The 23,458-nt window shown below is 43.5% G+C and overlaps 1 protein-coding gene and 1 long non-coding RNA gene across 2 annotated transcripts; both read right to left on the bottom strand.

The window, feature by feature from the left end:
* Nucleotides 1-17: 17 nt before the first annotated feature.
* Nucleotides 18-4,463, bottom strand: LOC121617590 (adhesion G-protein coupled receptor G6-like). Its single transcript, XM_041952782.1, has 9 exons — nt 4,425-4,463; nt 4,199-4,320; nt 3,836-4,104; nt 3,639-3,753; nt 3,425-3,503; nt 2,835-3,036; nt 1,173-1,273; nt 834-995; nt 18-159 (listed from the first exon to the last, which is right to left on the bottom strand). The coding sequence occupies exons 1-9, from the start codon at nt 4,461-4,463 to the stop codon at nt 148-150; spliced, it is 1,101 nt and encodes a 366-aa protein (XP_041808716.1). The 3' UTR covers nt 18-147.
* Nucleotides 4,464-4,933: 470 nt separating this feature from the next.
* LOC121617813 lies at nt 4,934-5,554 on the bottom strand. Its single transcript, XR_006007413.1, has 4 exons — nt 5,484-5,554; nt 5,259-5,384; nt 5,119-5,164; nt 4,934-5,028 (listed from the first exon to the last, which is right to left on the bottom strand). It is a non-coding gene; the product is annotated as an uncharacterized LOC121617813 (long non-coding RNA).
* Nucleotides 5,555-23,458: the final 17,904 nt, after the last annotated feature.

Raw genomic sequence — 23,458 nt, 5'->3', positions numbered from 1 at the left:
GCAAATGTACGTCTCGTGTGTTTTATCTTTGTTCTTGCTGGCCGAGCAAGCGATTCCTCCAGCCAGGTGTCGAGTTCATCCCCCTGCGGGAAGGCAGAGCTCGTGTACCTGAGGGTCTTCTCTAGGCTCGAGGGAGAACCAAAGAATTCACAAAAAGGCCTGCAAGATAATTAAACATCTGTCGGCAATTTTGGAGGTGTGAAAAACAGACATTTCCTCATATGCGGTTTGAGAATGTATTCCTGGGAGCTGGGGGTAAACTTAAATTGAGCTGTCAGATGGCGAGGCAAACCTTTAAGAAATAACAATCACGTCCTTTTATTTGTGTTTAAACCAGCGTAATTACAAAGGCTTCCACGTAATGATTTAACGTCAGTGCAGTCTCATTAATGTATGCAGTGACCTTCACTGTGATTCTGGCAGAATAGGGACTGTGATGTCTGACTAAATCTGTGATCATCATTTCATACAAAGGAGGGTGAATCTCAACAAGACAAATTACAACTTTTAATTGCAAGCTTAAATGTCTCATGATGTTGTGGATTAAGGAATGCATTGAGAGTTTCTGCCAAGACCAGTGACAAAATTAGCAATATCTCACTGAAAATGTTTTTTTTTTAAACATATTAAGGAATATAGCTATAAATTTGTATTTCCCAAAACATATTAAAAATTTGATTCTATTTTTGTATAAAATTTTTATCATCAAACTTTCAGTTTATCTTGACTTGTTTATTTGTTGGCTTTAAAGTGTACTAAAATGATGGCAGTGTTGACAGACTGATAGATATGAATGTGGTAAGGACGTATGCTGCTTTGCTTTGTTTCCTCACCCAGGTTTGGCCTTGTGTAGGATGAGTCTCCCTCGCTGGAGTTGGAGGGAGCTGAAGTGCTGTCTGTGGAGCTGGAACTGGAGTGGACCCATGATACTGATGCTCTGGGAGGATCTGATCCTGGCTTGGCCATGACTCCAGCTGATGGGGAGTTGCTCCACTCTGGACGACAACACCGAACACAGGTAAGAGAAATCAAGTCCGCTGATGGACAGCCAAATTTGTGACATCGAAGCAGGTGTTTATAGCACCTGACAGATCATATGTGCAGTTATTTATTGAAGAGGATATCTTGAGGGATGTGATGAAGTCAGTTCATACTATGTGTGGCTGTCATACCAGATTGCTCTTCAAGTCGGAACTTCCAAAGCAGAGGTGGATCCTCCACTGTTTCCTGACATTTTCCTTCATCAGACAGTGGAAGAGGAAGATGAAAAGTCCTGGAATATTAACAAAGATGAGTTTTGGAGGATAACATTAGTTCTTGATTTGTGGCTCTTTTCGTCGCACATATTTTTAATTTGCACTTGAGCAAGGCATTTCTCTCCTTGAAGTAAAAAGAGGCCCTTTGTTGCGTCACTGTCAGATAAAAAAGAAAGTAGCCTAATATAACAAAGGCCAGCCAAGGTAAAGGCAGTCGTGAAAGAGTTGCATCATTCAGGGTCCGTTTGATTTCCCTCTTTTTATCTGTTTTGTTGGTTTCTTTTGAACTGTGAAGGTGAGGTGGGATGTTGAGGAAGGCTGCGCGTGTGGTTTGCAAAGCTTCACTCAATAAATAAACACAGCAACGCACGCCATGGATCTCATGCAAGATGGAAAAAAAGCAAGAGAAGGTGAAGACAAGAATAAGAAAACAGTGAGGCGCGCTCATACAAAGTCAGATTCACCAAACCTTTAACCTGCAACCGCACAATTGTATCTTAAAGTGTTAATTTCAACTGTTTGATGAATGCCATCATGAGGAGGTGCATGCTCTAAGAGTTTATCATTAGCATAATCAACTCCCCTAAATTGCTATATCAGGCAGCCTGTTCCGCTCCATTCATGTGCAAGTATCACTCACAAAATCATTGCAGGAGAGTAAGAAGAAGAAGTTTACACCACACAGGTTCGAGTCCTGCGGTCCAAAGCGGCCTACAGAAGCAGAAGGTATATAGCAGCGTCAAACGGATTGTATTATCCTAATACAACTGCAGTACTGTGACAGAAATAAAGGAGTAAATGGTTTGACATAAAGGTAGATGCTAATAAACGTCTTTGAAAAGCAAGACAGACCAGCAGATGCAACAGTCAAAGAGAAAACATTAGCCTATAGAGTAGAGGATGTGCTTCCCGACCATGAACTGCATAAATACTCTGAGGCAAGTTTACTTTACAGGTCAAATACTCTCAGTTAAATTGTCAAACCATGACAATGATATGGTTAACATCTTTAAACTCTTCAGATTTAGGCGTTTAAATCCTGAAAAAAAGTGTTTTTCCGTTTGTGGAGAAAGGTAGACAGTTTTTCTATTCATCCATTCTGAAGCTTGAGACAAACCTTGAACACCAGGTGACACCTACAAGGACTGGACAAACCACACACAAAGCCTGTGTCCACCGATCGTCTTTGACCATCAGGACGGAGCATAAGCTTTACGGCTGAGTAAATACTCCAGGCAACACACTAAACAACTAATGGCTGGATTTCTGGCAGTAGACGGCCTCGCAAATCCAGAGAGAGCGTCGTGGTCGGCAGCCAGCAGCTTGCACTGTTTTCAGTTCGTCCGGTTGTGGTTAGCCTTCGATCTAATGTTGGAGAGGCTTTTATTCTCTTGCCGCAGATCAATCAGTTTTTCCTCCATTTCAGTTGCCTGGTGCACTCTCACACCACAAACCTTTTTGCTCCCATTCTTCTTGTTCTTTTGTTTATTTACCGGTATATCACTCATACACGCCACTTAAAAACAAATCTATTGCCATGAGTGGTTAGACTTATATTATCTCGTATAATTATCTAACCTTCCAGGCTGTTGAGTACGGAGAAAAGGTACAGCAGAACTATTCTGGCTGGTCCCCAGGTAAAGAAGCCAACAGTCCACGTTAGTCCCAGTAACAAGGTGAGACTGGCAACACCCTTCAGGTCATGCATCAGTCCACTGCGGATGCCAGCTGGGCTGTTGACTCGCATGTGGCGAATTTGGATCAGAACCACTGCAAAAACCTGAAAGGAAATGCGAAAGAAGGCTTGGAGTTTGTTAAAATACAGAAAAAAAATTAATAATAGAATTCAAGAAATGTATACAAGTGCCCTCAAATGGGAGGTTTAATGGAGGCATATGGTAAACAGAGGCATGCCAGGTTACATAGGCTGCAAAGCCTGACCTGCGTTAAGATAATGAGATTTTAAGATGTGAAGTAAATACATGCTAATCTCGCTTTCATGCATTTCATGCATGCAAAAAATAATACCTAATGTCTATTGGTAATTCCTGTAGATATTCCCTCTGAAACTGTGTATAAATTAGCTAGTAGTTAGAATACTGTGTTGCATTAACTAGTAAGGGACATTGGTCAGTGTTTGTATGAACTTAAATGTTGAAATTATTTACCGCAAGGTTGAAGAGAAAGACCAGCACGGCATAGGCGACCACAGACACGTAGAATGTCACGTCGTCCTGGAGCCAACAGCTGTGGAATAATGTCATGTGTATGTTTATTCTCTTATTTCCTCTGCCTATTAGTGAAACAGCATACAAGGAATCAGATTTAAACATTTTGTCTGCATCAAGACATGAAAAATGAACAAATGAAGCCCAAACTCACAAGTTGTCAGAGTTGTCCAGTGGCTTTAAGCTGGGCTGAGCATCTGTGTAGAGCTGACTGCCATAGGCCTCTCTGTTCACAATGAGCACCAGGGTGCAGATCACCAGAGGGATCCCTGGAGGGACAGTTTAATGTGGGTAAGTGTTTGACTGACACTGTTTTGGCCTGAAAGTCACTCAGTCGGAGACACGACTCACCCCATCCCAGAGCACAGAACTTGAGCATGTAAGAGGGCACGTAGACGTTGAAGACTTTCACTAGTGCCAAATACATGTTCACGGCCTCTAACCCCATCCAGGTGAATGACGCCAGGAGGAAGTAGTGCAGCGTGTACGCTACGGCCACGCAGAGGCCATACAGTCCCCAGGAGGACAGCCAAGAGTCGACCAGAAACACCAGGTTCAAGCCCAGCAGTGCCAGGGAGAGGTTGATGAGGATCTGAGAGGGGTAGTCTCGACGAAGCTTTCTGAGTGGGGGAGGAAGATGAAAGGTAAGACACAAAAAACATACGTAACACTGTAAACATTCATGAAAGAGCAACTCAGTGGTTAGAATCTCACTCAAAAGCTGTGTAAGTGAGAACAGTGATTCCCAAGCACAGTGAGGAGACTCCACAACCAACATAGGTGATCATGGTCAGGATCTTCTCATTAGTCTGGTCCACCTCAGACCTGGAGACATCCTAGAGAGACACACACACACAGATTTATTGGAGTGTACATAGTAATAACAGTAACAGCTCCTTTCCCTGCTACTAAGTACAAACCAGCTCGAAGGGTCTTTCACTGAAACACTGAAATTACTCCCTCTTGTAGTAGTGGCCATAGTGGCAAAATTTAACAACGCACCTTAAGTGTCAATTTCAATAACAATAGGACTAAAAGCCATCATATTTTTTGCAGTTTTGGAATGCAGATTTGTCAAAATGATCGGTCTTGCATGACTCTTAGATATCATTATTTATTACATATACTGTATGTGATCATTTAAACACAAAATACTCAAGGTTATGTTTGATTTAGAAGTAGTGTGTGTTTGCATCTATAGACATGAGAACAGGAAGCACATCCCACAATTACTTGACTTTGTGTCAACTTCGCTGGGCAGTTCATTTTTATATATTGTGCTTTGAGCGCCCTCTGCTGGTAAAACCTGAGTTGAACCATCATTACGACTGCTGTTACTGCTGCCACTGCTGCTACCAAAGCTTTCAAATGTGCCGCTCTCCCTCTGAGGCCAAAGCGTGCTTTCTAGGAAACAGTACAACAGAAACAGACAATGCACACCAAAAGAACAGCGAAGTGTGTGAGATGATTGCACAGGCACGTTGTGTAGTCAGAGCTGCTGTTGTGTGTTCTACAGCCGTAATCGTCCCAGCCTCCGTGTCCATCTAGGTGACGACAAAAAACATTTAGCATCACACAGCTCATCCAGCATATACATAAAGACCAAATTAGAGGTCATTTTAACCAGGACCTACTGTTTTTATTGAAGTTCCAGTAAACACACTGTACGTCCTTGTAAAGCTTTGACAGAGAAGAATACGACTGTTAATCAAAGGCGTCACTAACTCCTTCATTTATTGTATTGGAAGCAGTGTAAGCAGACAGTTAATCCTACTGCGCTGGGTATAAGATGCCGGAGCGTGACTTTGACGTCTTCATCTAGGTCTTTGATTGGAGAGCTTGCATTGGTCACACTGGCTGACACCACAAAGCTGTTGAGGGTCTGCCCCTTTTGGCTGCTCTGGAAATAATAACAAAATGCGTGCACAAGTATAAATGATGTTTCAAGAACAGCCTAAAATAGTCTGATAGAATGCCAAGGACTCATGCAAAGTGGTACTGTAAAGAGCGTTGGGATGCCGTAGAACTGGAAGGTAACCCTCGGTGCGCTCCGGTCCCAGGTGTTCTCTGGGAAGCTGTGCTGGAGGACAGACGGCAGTGAGATGAAAGCCACCGTGCTGTTGAAGGGATGCCTGTTGATGAAAATCTATGACATAAAGAGAAATGTTTGTATTCTCTTTTCGCTCGGACTCAGCCTGTTTTATTTGACAGTCGCACTCAAAGTAATTTTAAGATTCAGTGCAGACTGTGTGGCAAGAATATGGATGTTGGATAGTTAGAATGATGGGGTTTAAGCAGCGATGCTCACTACATGGCAGATCTGAGTTTCATTAATAAAACAGTGCAAGATGAAATTATTTTGCCTATACACCACTGCATTTAAATAGCACATTTGGTAGGAGAAGCTATATTTCATATGAATTTAAATTTGATAAGCATCCACTGCATATAAACCTGTTAAATCCCTCAGACTGCCCTGTGGGTTCGTCATTAATAAACTCATGCTGTGTGGCCAAACATGATTTCAGCTCACAAGAGTTTATATTAGATTCAAGTGGAGATCTCAAAGTTTCAAAAGATATGACTATTGGAAAGTAGTGCACAAGACATCCATAATATTTCCATTATATGGAACAGTGGAGCCACGCTTCAGTGCTGTGATTGGACAAGATGATGCAGAATATATATGAAGCTGTCAGACAGTGTGGTATAAGATGATTGTTTCAACCTCAACGCTGTTTATCAGGAAGTAAGAGGGGAAAGCTGGATATAAGCTGTAACTGCAGCACGCAACCTACTGGAAACTTTCTTTATATGAGACCAAGTAATGAGAGGTGATGATATACGCCGATCAGCCGCAACATTCAGACTGCTACACTCTTTTCTGGGTTCAGGCAAATTGAAGATTTTGTTGGTTGTTTGCTAACCTCAGGCCTCGTGCCTGCGCGGTCAGATGACACTCCGAATGTCAAGCTGCCAAACTGTCCGGGAACTACATCCACCACTGAGATGGCAATGGCTGGAGCAACCAGGGTGGAGGAGCCGTTGTAGCGCACCAGCCTGTCTCCCACTGCCTCTGTGATATTCAGGATGCTGCAGAGGAAGACGGACACAGAGGGTTATCACGCGTCAAGGAAAAAAACTTCCTTCATTAGGATGTCTGATTCAGTTTTCCATCCTCACGTGTTAGTGAAAGGCAGCAGGTTGCTGTCAGATTCCAGTACGTCCGAGATGACGTCGATTAGAGCTTGGCCCAGGTTTGGTGTGATCACGCTGAGGTTGGCGATGTCCTCCAGCTTGTTGAGGACTGTCACCAGCTCATGGCACATGAGCGTGGAGTGGCCGCTTACTAAACCCTCGATCATCTCCACCACCTCCAGTGCATTCTCTGGAGATAAGTGTTAGTGGTTTGTTTAGAGATCCTTCATGGAAGAAGGTGTGACCTTTTCACTGGTCTGTTGTTTTGGGGATTTAAATCAATCAATGAACAGTGTCATTGCAGTGAGTTTCAGATCATTGGTGAGCAACAACCACCCAGAAAGCTTCATGCATATTAGTAAATCTGAACCACATCTCTTTTATTAAATAATTTGACATTCATTTATGCCACTGCATCTGTTTTTAGGCATTTCTAATAATAATGAATAAATATTGAAAATAATTCTCGATTAAATTACATTTTGAAGTGTAAATTTGAGAGTGAATGTTACAATAAGTAGTTGTAAGTTGCCAGCCACAATAACAGACAGACAAATGAAGTGAAACATGTGTGACAGACCAGCAGTGACATTGACTCGCTCCAGGTCAGGGATGGTTTCCACCAGTAGAGAACAGTCCTCCATGTCTGGGACCAACCAGTGTGTCCAGAGGGACAGTTTACTGGTGGTGAGAAGACGGGAAGACAAAAAACAGAATGTTCGCTGAATGTTTATAAGCTCGGTGTATTTAATTCTTGATCTAAAAGTTTGTAGTCCAGTTCATGGTCAGTTTTTGCCATCTGTGCTTTCCCACGTCTTACTTTAACAGAGCTCAGACAGCTGGGATGCTGTTGATCCTGGGAAACACCCATCTATTAACTCCAGTCATGAGTAACGCCGACCATCTGAGTAATGATTTTACAGCACAGCCTCCTACAGCTCATGAGCAGCCATCAATAAATATTGTCACGCAGAATCAACACACAGAAATAGTCCTGAACACAGTGAGACGTCCATGTAAATATATACCAAAGGATGTAATCAATACCTAAATAAACCTGTTTTTTTCACGCGTTAAATTCAGGTAGACAACCAGCCAAACACATGAACTGTGTTCTCAGCGTGCCTGCGTGATGAATTGTCTGTAGGTCATCAGTGATAAGTGACAGCAGTAAACAGCACCTCTGAAAGACTGGAATGAGGCATAAGCTTGATATTTTTAGAAACAGGCATTTTAAATTTACCAGATTATTTAATGTGTGTTTATTAATGTGATCGGCTATTCATTTTTTTTCATTGATAAAGATTTAATTGAAACGCTCCCCGCCCTTGGATGATAAAATCAAACATCACACCCAGAATTGTTATCAAGTCTAAAAAGTAACCCTTCAATTTGTATAACTTATTTTAGTTCTACTGAAGTAATATCAGAAACATAGCAGTGCCTCTATTTTAGTACGATATTGTAATTAGAGCTGCAGCTCAAAATTGTTTAAATTATTTAAAAAATTAAATCTTTGGATATAATTTAATTGTTCAAGTGGAAAATGCCTATTGACTTCGCTTCTTTTGTGCAACCAGGAGTCCTAATCAATTTATAGTGATAGACAGAGAAAAGTTGCTTGTTCTCATGTTTGAGATTACATTGTGAAGAATCATATAGATTATAAAAATAATTCCAGCACTCATCAGAATATTGTTTTCACCACTGGGAGTTTTGTTAGTTTATCATAAAACCCTGAACTGTGTTACATTTGTTTTATCTGGAGATCAGGTCTCCTGGTTTATTTCTGGTCATGGCTGACGACACATTTTGAACTCATGAGTGACTGAAGTGTCTGAGCGCTCACCAGTGTCTTGTGGCACAGCGGTTTGGGTTTTTCGGGCACGGCCATGTTGCATTTTTTCCCCCTGAAGTGGCGGGCCACTCAAACAGGCCCTTCCTCGTCTGCTGGGTGTCTGCATGGCAGTTAAATATCACTAAAACGGGGTGATGGCGACACAGATGAAGACAGAGAGAAGGAGAAACTTTTTCAGCTTTTTAAAACTTTTCATCTAATCAAGAATTTAATATCAATTATTAAAAGTGATATGATTTCAGTGTTTCAGTTTTACACTGTGTAGTCTTTGACTGAACCTGAACTTCGCTCACATATGCGGTTTATCTGTACGTCCTCGGTTGCTATGGAGACGGAGCCGCTGTTATAAGGCGCCAGGAGTAGGTATCTTATCTGCTCCTCCATTTCCTGTGTGTCTGACAGCGGCGACGTGACCTGAACCTGGAACACACAGCTCTCTCTGCAGACCGGAAAAGACTTAATTACAGGTTGCAAAAAGCTCCTCACCGAGTTAACTCTATTACTACCAGGCACAAAGATTTTCCAACACAGATATATTTGATGAATGAATTAAAAGCTAAATTGAACCATAATATCCCCCACAAAGTAGGATGCAGTTTGAAATAGTAAATACATCTCCTAAGCAGCCTGTTAGAATGGTTATTCATACCTTGAAACTCTGTATAGAAACACCTGGAAAACAATAGAAATATTAGCACAGCTTTAAAACTGGAGGGAGAAAGTGTGTCAATTTAAGACAGAATTTAAAGATTTTCATTTCAGTTAAGTAAATTTCAGCCTGAGTACAGCTGAGTGTAAAGTCAAGTTCAAATCCAGTAAAATACAGGCATTTAATTGACTAATTGCATTTTTTTTTGCATTTTATAAAGCACTTATTGATGCCTTATTCTGTATGACCATTTTCAACGACTAGGCCATTAACTAAGAGCTTTCCCTCCTAATGGCTGCTTATTGACAGGAAGTAAGGACATTGTTGTACATGAATTATGATCTTAATGACCTCACCCTTAATGGCCCTATGCCCCATAATAAGGTATTAATAAGTGTTTTAATGAGTAATCATGAGCCTGTATGCTACTAATATGCATGATAATAAGCAACTAGTTAATGATTAATATGTGTGCCTTAATATAAAGTGTGGCCACTCTCATGTCTGTACAGTAACTGTGGTGCTCAAACTGAAAGGCAGTTAGCCTAGCATAGCATAAAGACTGGAAACAGGGGAAACAACAAACATGCTGCTTCATTCTAGTTTCATTTGTGACTTGTGAGTGTTTTATGTTTGCTTACTGGTTCTGAGGTAGAGAGGTTTGCCTCCAGGTGAGGTCTGGAAGTGAGATTAGTCACTGAATGAAATTGTGCAGGTCGAAGTCAGATTGTGTGATATTTGTGGAAATAGATGGTGAGTTGATGGTGAGCAGCTACATCAAATACTGTACCTTTGAGCTTTGGGGAGCAGGTAGAAACCAAGCACCATCATCATGTCATCAGGTAGACTGGAGTTGAGCTGTGGAGAGTCAAGAGGCCACATTTAAGACCGCTTAAGCCACATGCTTGGTATATTCCCGCAGCTAAAAGAGCCATGCTGTTCTGTCAGACATACCCAGGTGGAAAGAACTTGTTCTGCTTCACCGTCTCCTGTTCTGGAAACATTCACCTTAACCTCAAAATACAGATCTGCAGAGGAGATCAAAATGAACAGTAACTTTCCAGATGTAGGGCCAAATAACACTTCTGACTAATCCACACATGGAGAGCATTTCTCTAACTGTAAATAATCAGACTGACCAGAGATAGCTGCAGGGCTTTTTGTGGCTGTGGTGGCTGTGGTGGCCGTGGTGGCCGTGGTGGCCGTGGTGGCCGTGGAGGCCGTGGTGGCCGTGGTGGCCGTGGTGGCCGCGGTGGCACTAGTGGCGGGACTTGAGGTGGTGGTGCCGCCAGCAGTGGCGGTAATGGATGTTGTGGTTTTCAATGTGGTGGTTGTGACTGGAGAGGGATCCGTCACCACATTAGGAGGACTTGTGTTGGCAGTGGCAAAACTTTCTAGAAGCAGAGGAAAGATTATTGTCAAACAGAATTTGTATTTCTGCAAAATCTACACAAACGCACATTTTAAGAACTATTTCTTACCGACAGCTGTGGTGTGTATGCTTGCCGGATCAGCCAGCAGCTGTAGCTGACCGCTGGGATCGTGGTAGGGGATCCTGAGGTCCATGTACATCACATTTTGCACAACAGCCACATCCAAGCCAGGGATAATGATTATATTAACCAGGCAGTTGAACCTACAGGGGAGACAAAGTGTTTTTCATGTCCTCTGCACATATTTTGACTGATGATCCCTTAAACTGAAGCACAGTCTGTTTGTTACAGTGGATGTGAGGTGTAATCAGTTCATTTTAAGGATTTTCTTTGTAAAAGTATCCAGTATTTCACAAGACAAGCCTTGCTTTCCTGCATGAGATTTATGTATTTTCCTGTGATTAGCTCTGCTCTCCTTTTAGTTACTGTACAGTGCACTTCATTTATTCAGTTCAGATCAGAGGAGTTCGCCCAAGTATGGCTATTTAATGTGACATATTCAAAGTCTTAAGAAGATTTGATCATGTAAATATTTATGATTATGAAAGAAAAATAGCAACAGGGCAAAAAGTTGACTATATGTATGTACATATTATACAAGCAGAATGAAATTTTTGACTATATGAAAGAAAAAAAGATGTATAATTGGCCATCCCATAGCCAGTATCAGATTGTTATACAGTATTTAGCAACCTGAAACAGGAACCACATTACCTCTTATAAGCGGGAGCCCACCGCACCTGAAGAATAAAAGACACAGATTTTAAAGTTACACTAATTTTTGAGTTAATTTAAACACAAGATACTTGTGCTCAAAAAGAGGATTCATTCTCAGTGAAGAACCTTGGAGCTCTAATCTGCCTCTATACCTGCCAAAGAGCAGTGATTCCTAACACGTCTCTGGGGGTCATCAGGTGGAAACCTCCCTTCAACAGTGTTTCGCCTACTTAGTCCCACTACACCTCCAGGAGGTTAGGCAGTGAACTCCGGCGTCCCAGAGTCACCCCCCCTAGTGCCAGTTCACACTGCTCCTACACAATCCAAACAGCACCGCCACGTTCAACTGACCCAGAGATGCTCCAGGTAGTGGCCAGTACCGATGCTACCATTTAACTATTGCTAATGCTACTGCTAACCGCTAGGAAGAACAGAAGAAGACAATACAGTTCCGATGCTACCATTTAGCTAATGTTATGTGCTAACCGCTACCTGCTAAGAGGAACAGAAGAAGACAATAACGCTAGATTCACCTATACTGTTAATGTTAATTGCTAGCTACCAATACTAACTGCTAAGATACTATCATACTCTCACTATATCCTGGCTCTCGAAGAAGGCGGACGCTTTTTCTTTCGCTCCCTCCCTGCCCTTATCTACCCTGCTACTGCTCTTTGTCCTGTGCTGTCTCTGTCTAACTATCTCGGAGCCTCTCTCTGCATTCTCCTCCAAATCCAAAAATGATGGATCTGGTCAGCTGGTCTCTCAATGCAATTGACCATATTTTCTCCACAATGAAGTTGGGTAAAGGAGAACCCGCCTGCCCTGACGGAACGTTCGCAGCCGGCTACACGTTGGACTCCTGGGAGAAGTGGAGGATCGTGTGTCTGTCGGTTCTTTCCGTTGAGGATGTTGAAGATGCATACACAATTGGATTTATGATCTTAGGCTTTCTGCTGTTTGGCTTTGGCGGATACCTGATCTACTGCATAATAAGGAAGATGCTGGCGGAAATTGGCAAGCTGCTTGCCTTGATCGAGGGAATGTGCAGGGCTGCCAGCACTCAGACTCAAGCGATTTGTGAGCTCAATCGCAAACTGGATGCAATTCCTGAGCTCCTTCGCCGGTCGGATAACAACTTGGAGAAGCTGTCGGCTCGGCTCGGCTGAATTGGTCACTAATTCGGACATTTTGGAGCAAGCCACCGTGAGACCAGAGAGACTCAAGGGCAGACAGAAAAATTCCAGGTCGGCCCGTCCCAAAACAATTGTTATCTCCATTGGCTCCCAGACATAAGCGGCCTTCTCAAGGACGCTTATCTCTCCACTCTCCTGGATGTTTCTGCAGACAAGATGCTCCGACCCCACCTCGTTCTGGGACATTCACCCTTACCCTCAATTCAACGCCTTCTTTGGCTCCTCACCCCCCTCCTTCCCCCGTGCGGCATAGTAGGCCAAGGGTTGAGGACGGCGCCCTGTAGGAGCTGCAGCCCTCCCCCGGGCGACTGTGCTGTGACCCCCCCCCCCCCCCCCCCCCCCCCCCCCCCCGAACTTCCTTCCCCCACCCACATGTGCAGGTGTTACAGTCTTGTTATGATGTCTTGAATGTTGCTTGTGCTGAGGTGTTTTTTTTTTTTACCAAGCCCACACTGTGCCCCCCCCAATGGGCGCAGTCTGAGATTAGTCTTTTTTTTTTTCTCTCTCCTCTCCCTCCCCTCCTGTTTTCATTTGTTTTTCATCTAGTAAGCGAGGCGCCGCCCTGCTGGTTGCATCGTGGTTCTCCTGTCCCTGTCTTCCCATGTCAATTATTTGTACTGTCTTTTGTGCCATTGTGTCCTCTGGGACGGTGTAACTGAACAGAATTTCGTTGCACTTGGAAACTTGTGTGATGACAATAAATGATTCCTGATTCCTGATTCCTGATTCACCGCTTTAGCTATTGTTAGCTGCTACAATGCTACCACAGGCCTAGATGCCACATGTAACTGCCGATTGCCACACTACCATCATCTACCCCTGCCTCTCACCAACTGCACCAAGAAAAAGCGGGGTGGGAATACAAACCCTGGTTCGGGTAGGGGATAGAAAATAAAGAGGTAGAGTCAAAAGATGAAAGTAGGGATTGGATACAGACCCTTGTTCGGGTAGGGGGTGGAAAATTTAGAAGGTGCTGAAGGTGGAGGCCTAAACCACAGACTAGATTTAACAGCCTCTTCTAACATTTCCTTCAAGAAGCAGCAAGCCCTACCATTTCCTTCAAAAAGCAAACAGAGCAGGAAAACAAACCCTAACATTTCCTTCAAGAAGCAGACAAAACAGGAAAACAACCAAAAAGATCAAAAAACAAGCCAACTCTGTGTCTTACCACGCAAACTCACCTGAACAGGCCGCATGGTCCCAAAGAGAGACTCTAGCTGGCCACACCCCCACCTTATCTAAACTTCCTGGTTCTCTTCCTATTGGCAGAGCGAGAAGATGGGGCGGGGAAAGCAGAGCAGAGGAGAGGTGTCTTGTTCAGACTTTAACCTCTTCTCTTGCCGGGTTAGGCATGCATGTCCTCTGCCTGCCCCCCCACTGTCCCTATTTCACCCCCCAACTACTATTATTTCTCCTGATCCATATCCACTGACTAGACCTAGCAGCCTCATCTGACATCTCCCTCACTGTCTTTCTTAAATTTTGCCCATGCACTCCCAGCTCCCTCAACAGTGAAACAGCTGACCCTGCAACAAAACCTCTACACCCCACTTCAACCGGACAGACCCTGGTCTTCCATCCCCTCTGCTCAGATTCTGTCTTTAAATCTGCATACTTAGTCTTCTTCCTTTCATAAGCTGCCTCCACTGAATTTTCCCAAGGGACTGTTAACTCAATAAAATACACAGTCTTTTTACTCATGGACCATAAGACAATGTCTGGCCTCAGATTACTATAAACTATTTCCTGGGGCACAACTAGCTGTCCTCCCAAGTCGACCTGCATTTGCCAATCATCAGCCCCTACCAGGCAGCCACCTCCCTGCTTTCTCCCTGACTTAGCAGCTTTATTTTTCTCCCCCTCTCGAACAAACTGCACATCTAACCTCTCCTTTCTAGAACTTCCAGAATTCACCTGCTTCCTTCTCTCCTCAATGCCTGCGGCTAAGCTTCTCAGCACCTGATTATGCCGCCATGTATACCGGCCTTGTGATAAGCTAATTCTACAACCTGACAAAATGTGCTTTAAACTTGCTGTACCTGAGCAGAGTGGGCACGATTGATCGCCCTGTACCCAGAGACTTAGGTTCTGCGGGGTTGGCAACACATCGTATGTCGCCCCTATCAGAAATTTAATACGGCCTTCTTCCATATTCCACAGGTCCCTCCAACTAAGTTTCCTCTTCTCAACACCTTCCCAATTCAACCATTGTCCCTGTTTGGCTTGACCAACTGCTTTTGCCCCTCTTAACAACTCCTCCTGCCTACGCACCTGTTCCACTACAAGCTTTCTTTTCTCCTTTAGACCTGCTTTATTCCACACTGGTTTGCCTGGGCCAAGCCCCAAGCCTCCCCGGCCAAATTGAACATTTCCTACTATTTCTGCATGCCTAAGAGCTGCCTCTGCCTCCTGCACTGCTGCCCTTGGGTTCCATTTCCTCCCCCCAGAAGGATTCGGAACCACATTGCTAACTAACATGTCCTTACTCCCAGATAATAAAAGTTCTGTCCTAACCTTAGTGCATTTTAACTCCTCTGTTAGACTGGATACTGGCAGCTGAAGCATTCCTTTCCCATACAAAGCTACATTGCTTAAGCACCTGGGAGCACCCAACCATTTTCTAATATAAGAGCTAACTAGCCTTTCCATTCTCTCTGCTACAGATAATGGGACTTCATATACTGACATTGGCCACATTAACCTAGGATACAAGCCAAACTGCAAGCACCACAACCTCAGTTTTCCTGGGAGCCCTGATTTATCTATTCTCTCCAGCCCTTCTGCAACATCCTTTCTAAATTGCACAACCTGTTCAACATCATTCAGGTCCACATTGTACCACCGTCCTAGACTCTTAACTGATTTCTCCCTAATTGTTGGGATTTCCTCACCATCTATAGCAAACTTTCTATCACTTACTTTCCCTCTGTATATTGAAATACTCCTTGACTTACTAGGCTTAATCTTCATACTAGCCCACTTGAGATTCTGATTGACTTTATCTAACAACCTCCTTGTACATGGCACTGTTGAAGTTAGCAGTGTCATATCATCCATATAAGCCCTAATTGGTGGAAGACGCATTCCATTCTGCCGTCTCTCTCCACCTACGACCCACTTGGAAGCCCTAATAATTACCTCCATAGCCATTGTGAAAGCTAGCGGGGACACTGTACATCCTGCCATAATACCAACCTCCAATCTTTGCCAGCCTGTTGTGAGCTCTGCGATACTTGCACACAGTCTGATGTCTTGGAAATATGCTTTCACCAAGTTAACAACTATCTCCGGCACTTTAAAGTAGTCAAAGGAACTCCAAATAAGGTTATGTGGCACTGACCCAAACGCATTAGCCAGATCTAAAAATACAACATTCAAGTCTCTTTTCTCCCTCTTAGCTGTCTGAATCTGATGCCAAATCATGCTAGTATGCTCTAAGCATCCCGCAAATCCTGGTATCCCTGCTTTTTGCACTGTCGTATCTATCATACCATTCCTTTCTAAGTATTTAGCCAGCCTCTGTGCTACGATACTAAAGAAAATCTTTCCCTCAACATTTAGGAGAGAAATCATCCGAAACTGGCTAAGGTCCGATGACTCCTTCTCCTTAGGGATGAAGACACCTCCTGCCCTGCGCCATGCTCTTAGAATACTTTGTTTCTCCCAAACTATTCTCAGGTATCTCCATAGTGTCCTTAAGATGCCAGGTGCACTCTTATAGACACGGTAGGGGACTCCATTAGGCCCTGGGGCCGAAGAAGCCTTTGCACGCCTAACCACCTCCACCACTTCTCTCCACCTAGGTGGGCTCACATCCATCTCCTGCTCCACTTCCCCTAATGGTGGCATGTCAGGTGGAAGACCTATGTTCCTATTCTCCTTTGAATCTGAATACGTCGACTTCAAATACTGTTCAATCTCTGATTTCGTTGCCTTAAGTTGCCCTCCTTTTTCTTGATTAAACAAGCCTTTCACAAAATTAAAGGGGTTCCTAAAAAATGCTGACCTTGCACGTTCCTTCTTCTTTCTCTTCTCCCTAAGGTGTTCTGCCCTTCTGAGTACTGCTAACCTGCTTCTCAGTTCCTCCTGCAACACCTTAATTCCCTCCCTTTCTTCTTCTGTCGCCTTCCTCCACTGCTTTCTTAACTGCCTCCTTTCCTTTACTAACTTCTCTATTTCTCTTTGCCGCCTAGACTTGCCGACCTGCACCCTCTCGCCTTTCCTTTTGACAAGCACCCCAAATCTCTCTCGACCATAGGAGTAGATCACATCTCCAATTTTATCCAATTTCTCCACTACATCTCCTCTAAGCCTGCTTAATATGACTGATAAATCTCTATCAACTGCCTCCCACTCTTTGCTATCATTAGCCCTCGGCCACTTAACTCTAGCTTTCTGCTCCATGCTTCTCTCCTTGGCTGGCCTGTTGCCCTCAACACCAACTGCATCCCCTCTCCGTACCTCCTCCTCTCCAGGGATAGTGTTACTGATATCCTGCGAACTGTGGTTTTCTACCTGTCGCTGGACTTCATCCGACTGATTCGACTGACTTCTCAAGAAATACTGGTTGATGCGGCCACTCTGCCCTTCCACCGCTAAACACTTCCTCCTTCCCTGATGAGTTCTAAGGCCTCGGATTGATGTTATTTTCTGCCAGCCACATGGGCAAACTTGAAGCTTCTTATCCTCTGCTGCACAACTTTTGCTCTCCTTAGTTGCCTTCCCTGTCACCTGAGTACTGCTACCTCTGGCCCTAAGAGATGGGTCCGTGCCCCCATCCCTCACTGAGTCATGTATCCAAGGCATAGTCATATCCGTTATCCTGTTCGTTACCATGCAATCCACCTGTGAGTCATCTTCCACCCCTGCTCTCGCTGACTCTTGGGGTATTTTCCTTATATTGGTTGTAGCTAAGTCTGGTTGTAGCAAGGTTAAGGCTTGCCACTGCTGCCATGGGTTGCTAGCCCATACCAGCACCTGTGGGGTCTTTTCCCTCCTGTCAGCTGTCTTTCCAAGCAGTCACATGGTCTTTCCCATGTTGTCAGCTGCTCTATTCACAACAGTCACTAGCCAAGCTAGTTGTGAGTTAATTTAAACACAAGATACTTGTGCTCAAAAAGAGGATTCATTCTCAGTGAAGAACCTTGGAGCTCTAATCTGCCTCTATACCTGCCAAAGAGCAGTGATTCCTAACACGTCTCTGGGGGTCATCAGGTGGAAACCTCCCTTCAACAGTGTTTCGCCTACTTAGTCCCACTACACCTCCAGGAGGTTAGGCAGTGAACTCCGGCGTCCCAGAGTCACCCCCCCTAGTGCCAGTTCACACTGCTCCTACACAATCCAAACAGCACCGCCACGTTCAACTGACCCAGAGATGCTCCAGGTAGTGGCCAGTACCGATGCTACCATTTAACTATTGCTAATGCTACTGCTAACCGCTAGGAAGAACAGAAGAAGACAATACAGTTCCGATGCTACCATTTAGCTAATGTTATGTGCTAACCGCTACCTGCTAAGAGGAACAGAAGAAGACAATAACGCTAGATTCACCTATACTGTTAATGTTAATTGCTAGCTACCAATACTAACTGCTAAGATACTATCATACTCTCACCGCTTTAGCTATTGTTAGCTGCTACAATGCTACCACAGGCCTAGATGCCACATGTAACTGCCGATTGCCACACTACCATCATCTACCCCTGCCTCTCACCAACTGCACCAAGAAAAAGCGGGGTGGGAATACAAACCCTGGTTCGGGTAGGGGATAGAAAATAAAGAGGTAGAGTCAAAAGATGAAAGTAGGGATTGGATACAGACCCTTGTTCGGGTAGGGGGTGGAAAATTTAGAAGGTGCTGAAGGTGGAGGCCTAAACCACAGACTAGATTTAACAGCCTCTTCTAACATTTCCTTCAAGAAGCAGCAAACCCTACCATTTCCTTCAAAAAGCAAACAGAGCAGGAAAACAAACCCTAACATTTCCTTCAAGAAGCAGACAAAACAGGAAAACAACCAAAAAGATCAAAAAACAAGCCAACTCTGTGTCTTACCACGCAAACTCACCTGAACAGGCCGCATGGTCCCAAAGAGAGACTCTAGCTGGCCACACCCCCACCTTATCTAAACTTCCTGGTTCTCTTCCTATTGGCAGAGCGAGAAGATGGGGCGGGGAAAGCAGAGCAGAGCAGAGGAGAGGTGTCTTGTTCAGACTTTAACCTCTTCTCTTGCCGGGTTAGGCATGCATGTCCTCTGCCTGCCCCCCCACTGTCCCTATTTCACCCCCCAACTACTATTATTTCTCCTGATCCATATCCACTGACTAGACCTAGCAGCCTCATCTGACATCTCCCTCACTGTCTTTCTTAAATTTTGCCCATGCACTCCCAGCTCCCTCAACAGTGAAACAGCTGACCCTGCAACAAAACCTCTACACCCCACTTCAACCGGACAGACCCTGGTCTTCCATCCCCTCTGCTCAGATTCTGTCTTTAAATCTGCATACTTAGTCTTCTTCCTTTCATAAGCTGCCTCCACTGAATTTTCCCAAGGGACTGTTAACTCAATAAAATACACAGTCTTTTTACTCATGGACCATAAGACAATGTCTGGCCTCAGATTACTATAAACTATTTCCTGGGGCACACTAAAAATAGATTTCATCCATGTAGTTGAGTTAAGATGGCACAATGCTTCTAACATGACGTAGTTTGCTTTAGAGCCTGAGCGATAGTGGGAGTTTTGTGGCTAATATCAATATCAGTGTTGGTGGACAGATTTCTCTATGTCCAGTAGAGTGCTGACAATTTCTTTACTGCAATTTCATTTTGCTTATCAGCAAACACGTACACCACTACAGCTACTGTATACCTACAATAAGCTTATATCTGGCTTCATGTGCTTTTCTTACCAGCCCGTCTTCATGTGACATTTTCTCTGGCCTGTCCTCTGGACTGGATCTGCGTGAAGACAGAGAAACTCAACATGCTTATGTCTCATTGGTTCCCTCTCTCTTAATTGATGTGACACAATGTTAATTTATTTTATTGCAGACTACACAGAGCCATGTCAGTGTTGTAAAATCTAATCTTCTCCTACCTGGATACTTCAAACACAAACACTCTGTGCAGATAGATGCTGGTCGGCAGAACCTGTCTGAGCTACAGGAACAAACAGCTGTTTAAGTTACAGTCCAACCCAAGAGTCATTTGTGTACTTAAATATACTAGACTTCACATGTACTCAATGAATTATATATAAGTACTATTTAATTGACTTTATCGGATTGTCTGTGTTTTTGTTGTTTTTGCATGTTTCTTTTCTCTCTTTTACCCAGTGATGTGCGATGGCTCTGGCCGTGTAGAGCTCGGTGTCGTTCCCATCGTGACGGATGATGGCAAACATCAGTCTAACTTCATAAATGGACCATTCTGCCAATCAGCCGAAGAGAACATAAAACACAATTAAAGCTCGAGTCGGTAAGAGGCACCTGAAGCATTTTTTGTTATATTTGTCGCAATTCTTTTTACATCCCGATCAAACAAATAAACGCTCTAAAAAGAGGTGTTGTTGCAGCCTTGTGATAAACGCATCCAATAGTTTCATTCAGCTCGAATGAAATAATTGAATTGCCTACGTACCTGCCTGCACGCGCACACTCTACCTGTACACTCATTTTACACAACTGGAGTCTTCCACAAGGCCACGCAGAAATGTTGCTGAAGCTGTAACGAGCGTTAATAGCAGAGAAAGAGCAGCCAAAATTTCTCAATGCTAACATGCTAGCTTGACAGCTGTGAGCACTAACAATACCCATGTTCGTTGTTTATGTTCATTATGATAATGTTATCTAAAATGTGCATTAGAAGACAGTAACAGCTGAAACGCATATCAATAAATCTGAACTTTCAAGTACTAAATGTTAATTTTAATGTTAAATTTGTTGTTTTAGTCTAAATGATATTTCATTACCATAAACAACTACATTATGATACAATGTTTATATTTGCAGCTAAGGCTTAACGTTAGTTTTAAGGTGATGACAGCAGTCTCCAGCTTTGCAGAGAGAAAACATCATCCTATGACAGCTGTATGATCAATGCTTCTTATCTTAATGTTATTGATCGAATGGCTTCTATAGTTACTCAACTGACATAAACATCAGGGGGTCAATATTTAATCTGAGGGCTGTGGACATACAGTAAAACCAAAGGCAGCTTTCCACCAAGGTAGGAAGTAGCTGTAAAATGCTTGATGAAAATAACAAACCATTTACTGCACTGAAGTGAATCACTGACTGTTGTATAACCAGTGTGGGAGGCAGCGAAGGGAGAAAATATTCAGCTTGTCGATACTTGCAGAGCTTGCAGCTGCTGAGGTAAATGTTGCGAGATGAAGCATTTTACTGTCGTAGAAACACTCAGAGAAAACACGGGCCGGTTAACGTGAAGGACGTTTTCAGTCAGCTCACCACAGTACAGGCCGGAATCAGGGTGCGGAGCACAGGTCTGAGTGTCCCAGTCGTCTGTCCCCCACGTCACCAGGTCCCCTTCTGTACATTTCAGCGATGTCACTTCCTGCTTGCTGCGTTCTCGGCCCCAGAGCCGAAAATGGGACAATTTGCCCAAGAGGCCAGTAAATGGAATAACCTGGATGCTTCCATTGACCAGGCGGTGTGCCGCACCCAGAGTGAGCGTTCCACTGGGGGCCAGTTTGCAGCACGAGGGAGAAATGGAGCGAGTTGAATTGTGCGCTAGGAGAAAAGAAATGAGGGTGACTTGGCACAAAGAATTCAAATACCAGTAAGATTATCACAGTTTGCCCCTCAACCATGAAAAAACTTTATTGTTAGTTGCCAGAGATCCAATACGAGCACAATATTGAGAAAAACAACTCTCTAGTCCTTATTTCCCAGTAATTACCACTGAACTGTGGACTCGGCATGTGTCCCTATGCTCTGCTAAAACTATAGATCGAGCCGGGATTCAATTCGTTTCGTGGATCCAGTATGCCAGACTGCTCTTGGTCCCAATACTAACCGTATTAATAAGCAGATGACCAATCCACATTAAATGCAGCCGCTTTGTCAGTGTCATTATAACATGCGTCATTCAATTCATTACTCGGCTAAGGTTTTTAGTGGCATGAATGAGTTCCTCACATTAAGTTTACAGATTTTAAATTTAGGGACAAGAGAGCATTGTATCAGGCTTGTACTCAGCATCAGAGATACCTTGGGTTGAGATATCGCCACCAGTATCGAGAGATTTAAAAGCTAGGATCACTGGATCCCAACATCCAAAACAGAAACCCTCTCTCCTTCATTTCATTAGCTGTAATGATCCAGCGCTGATCTTTATGCTGCTGCTTTGTGTTCGCAAGTTGCCTCAACTCAAGAGCCAGCACAAAGACAAACCTGGCATGAAGAGGAGATTAATCTAATACCGCTCAAAGTGGAAATGTGTGTATCTTACCAGAAGCACAAGAATATAAAATATATAAAACAAATATGGTAACAGAGCATCATCAGAATATAAAATGTAGTTGTGAGAATAAAATAAAAAAACAGTCAATAAAACAGCCTGTAAGACCTTCAGCTTCAGATCAGAGTTCAGAAACGTAACCCAGCTCTTTATTTAACCCACCTGCCATGATGTCCACTGGTTTACCATTGATGTACAGGACAGGTCTGTCTTTCGTATGTGTCCAGGTCAGGCACAGTGAATACCACTGTGACACACCGAGGTTGATCTGATGGGTGGTCCACTCTGTCCCAAACAGCCAGACCACTAAACGACCCGGCTTTCCCCCCAAGCCCAGCTCAGTATGCTGGATCTCAGGATGACGGTACATGAAGGCGGTCCATGGGGAGGAAGGCTGGACCTAGATAGGGAATTCAATGAAATACAATCCATTGAAGTGAGCAGCCCCCTTAAGTGTACCCCTGAAAGCTGTAGCAGTCTTACTTGTGCGGTGCCAAAAATGTAGTTTTTCATCGGTACCTCTAACTTCAGGTCGAAGCAGACAGTGAGCTCCTGCAGGGCCGGGATGGAGACCTGACCACTGAGTCTCCAGTGGTTGCACTCGAAGGTGAAGTCAGCGACTTTCCCCCATAGGCTGACCAAAGGGGCTGACGGGAGCAGACAATATACAGCCAGGCATGAACATACACCACATAGGCCTAAATTATGTTATATCTCTCTGACACAGCTTTGTTTTTCGAAATATTTTACACAAAAATATCATTTGATCCAAACTCAGTCATATAGCTAACATGATATAGAACCTGGAACCATATGATAGGAACTTCCAGGGTTTCGATCCAATTAAAGGAGGAGCTCCTTCAGGTCCTGGGGAGTACTACTGCGAATCTGAAAATGTGATTATTTTCATAAACATTAAATTCACTTGTTTGCTTACTTGTAGCTTATAACAGAAAATAGTGCGAAGTGCCCGGCACAGTGACATGTGATTGCTTTGTCTGGCCATTTAAGCTGCATACATCATATAAAGATAATTGAACTTACATATCAAAGAGAAAAAAACAAGCTTTACTTGATACATGACGATTGGATAAATCTTCAAAATTGTTGAAAATGATTACAGCACTAAATCAAAAAACAAATGAGTTTGTATATTTGTATGATCTTTTTTAAAAGACATTGAGTTAGTTGCATCATTTTGCAGGAAAAAAAGAGAATCCCAATCTTTGGAAGCTGGAGACTGAAATGTAATGACAGACAGCAGATGGCTGCCAGTTAAATTGGTTTAGATATTATAGCTCTGTGTAGCTTCTCATATCGGCTTCAAGCTTTTGACCTTTCATCCATAACTTAGAGACACCATATACTGTATGTACATGCAAAGCCACATAGTGTTTAACTACTGTATGCTATGTTTGCTTTAGATATTCTTGACTTATTTAC

Source organism: Chelmon rostratus, chromosome 14 (genome assembly GCF_017976325.1).
Source record: "Chelmon rostratus isolate fCheRos1 chromosome 14, fCheRos1.pri, whole genome shotgun sequence".
In the NCBI taxonomy this organism is placed as follows: Eukaryota; Metazoa; Chordata; class Actinopteri; order Chaetodontiformes; family Chaetodontidae; genus Chelmon; species Chelmon rostratus.
Note: the sequence above shows the minus strand (reverse complement) of the source record. Positions and strands in the feature narration are given on the sequence as shown.

Coding starts and splice junctions, on each gene's coding strand:
- LOC121617590 (XM_041952782.1), bottom strand. CDS start 4,463: ATGGCCACTACTACAAGAGGGAGTAATTTCAGTGTTTCA. Junction 3,504..3,638: donor CTGGACAACTCTGACAACTT/GTGAGTTTGGGC, acceptor ATTATTCCACAG/CTGTTGGCTCCAGGACGACG. Junction 1,274..2,834: donor CGTACTCAACAGCCTGGAAG/GTTAGATAATTA, acceptor TTAATATTCCAG/GACTTTTCATCTTCCTCTTC.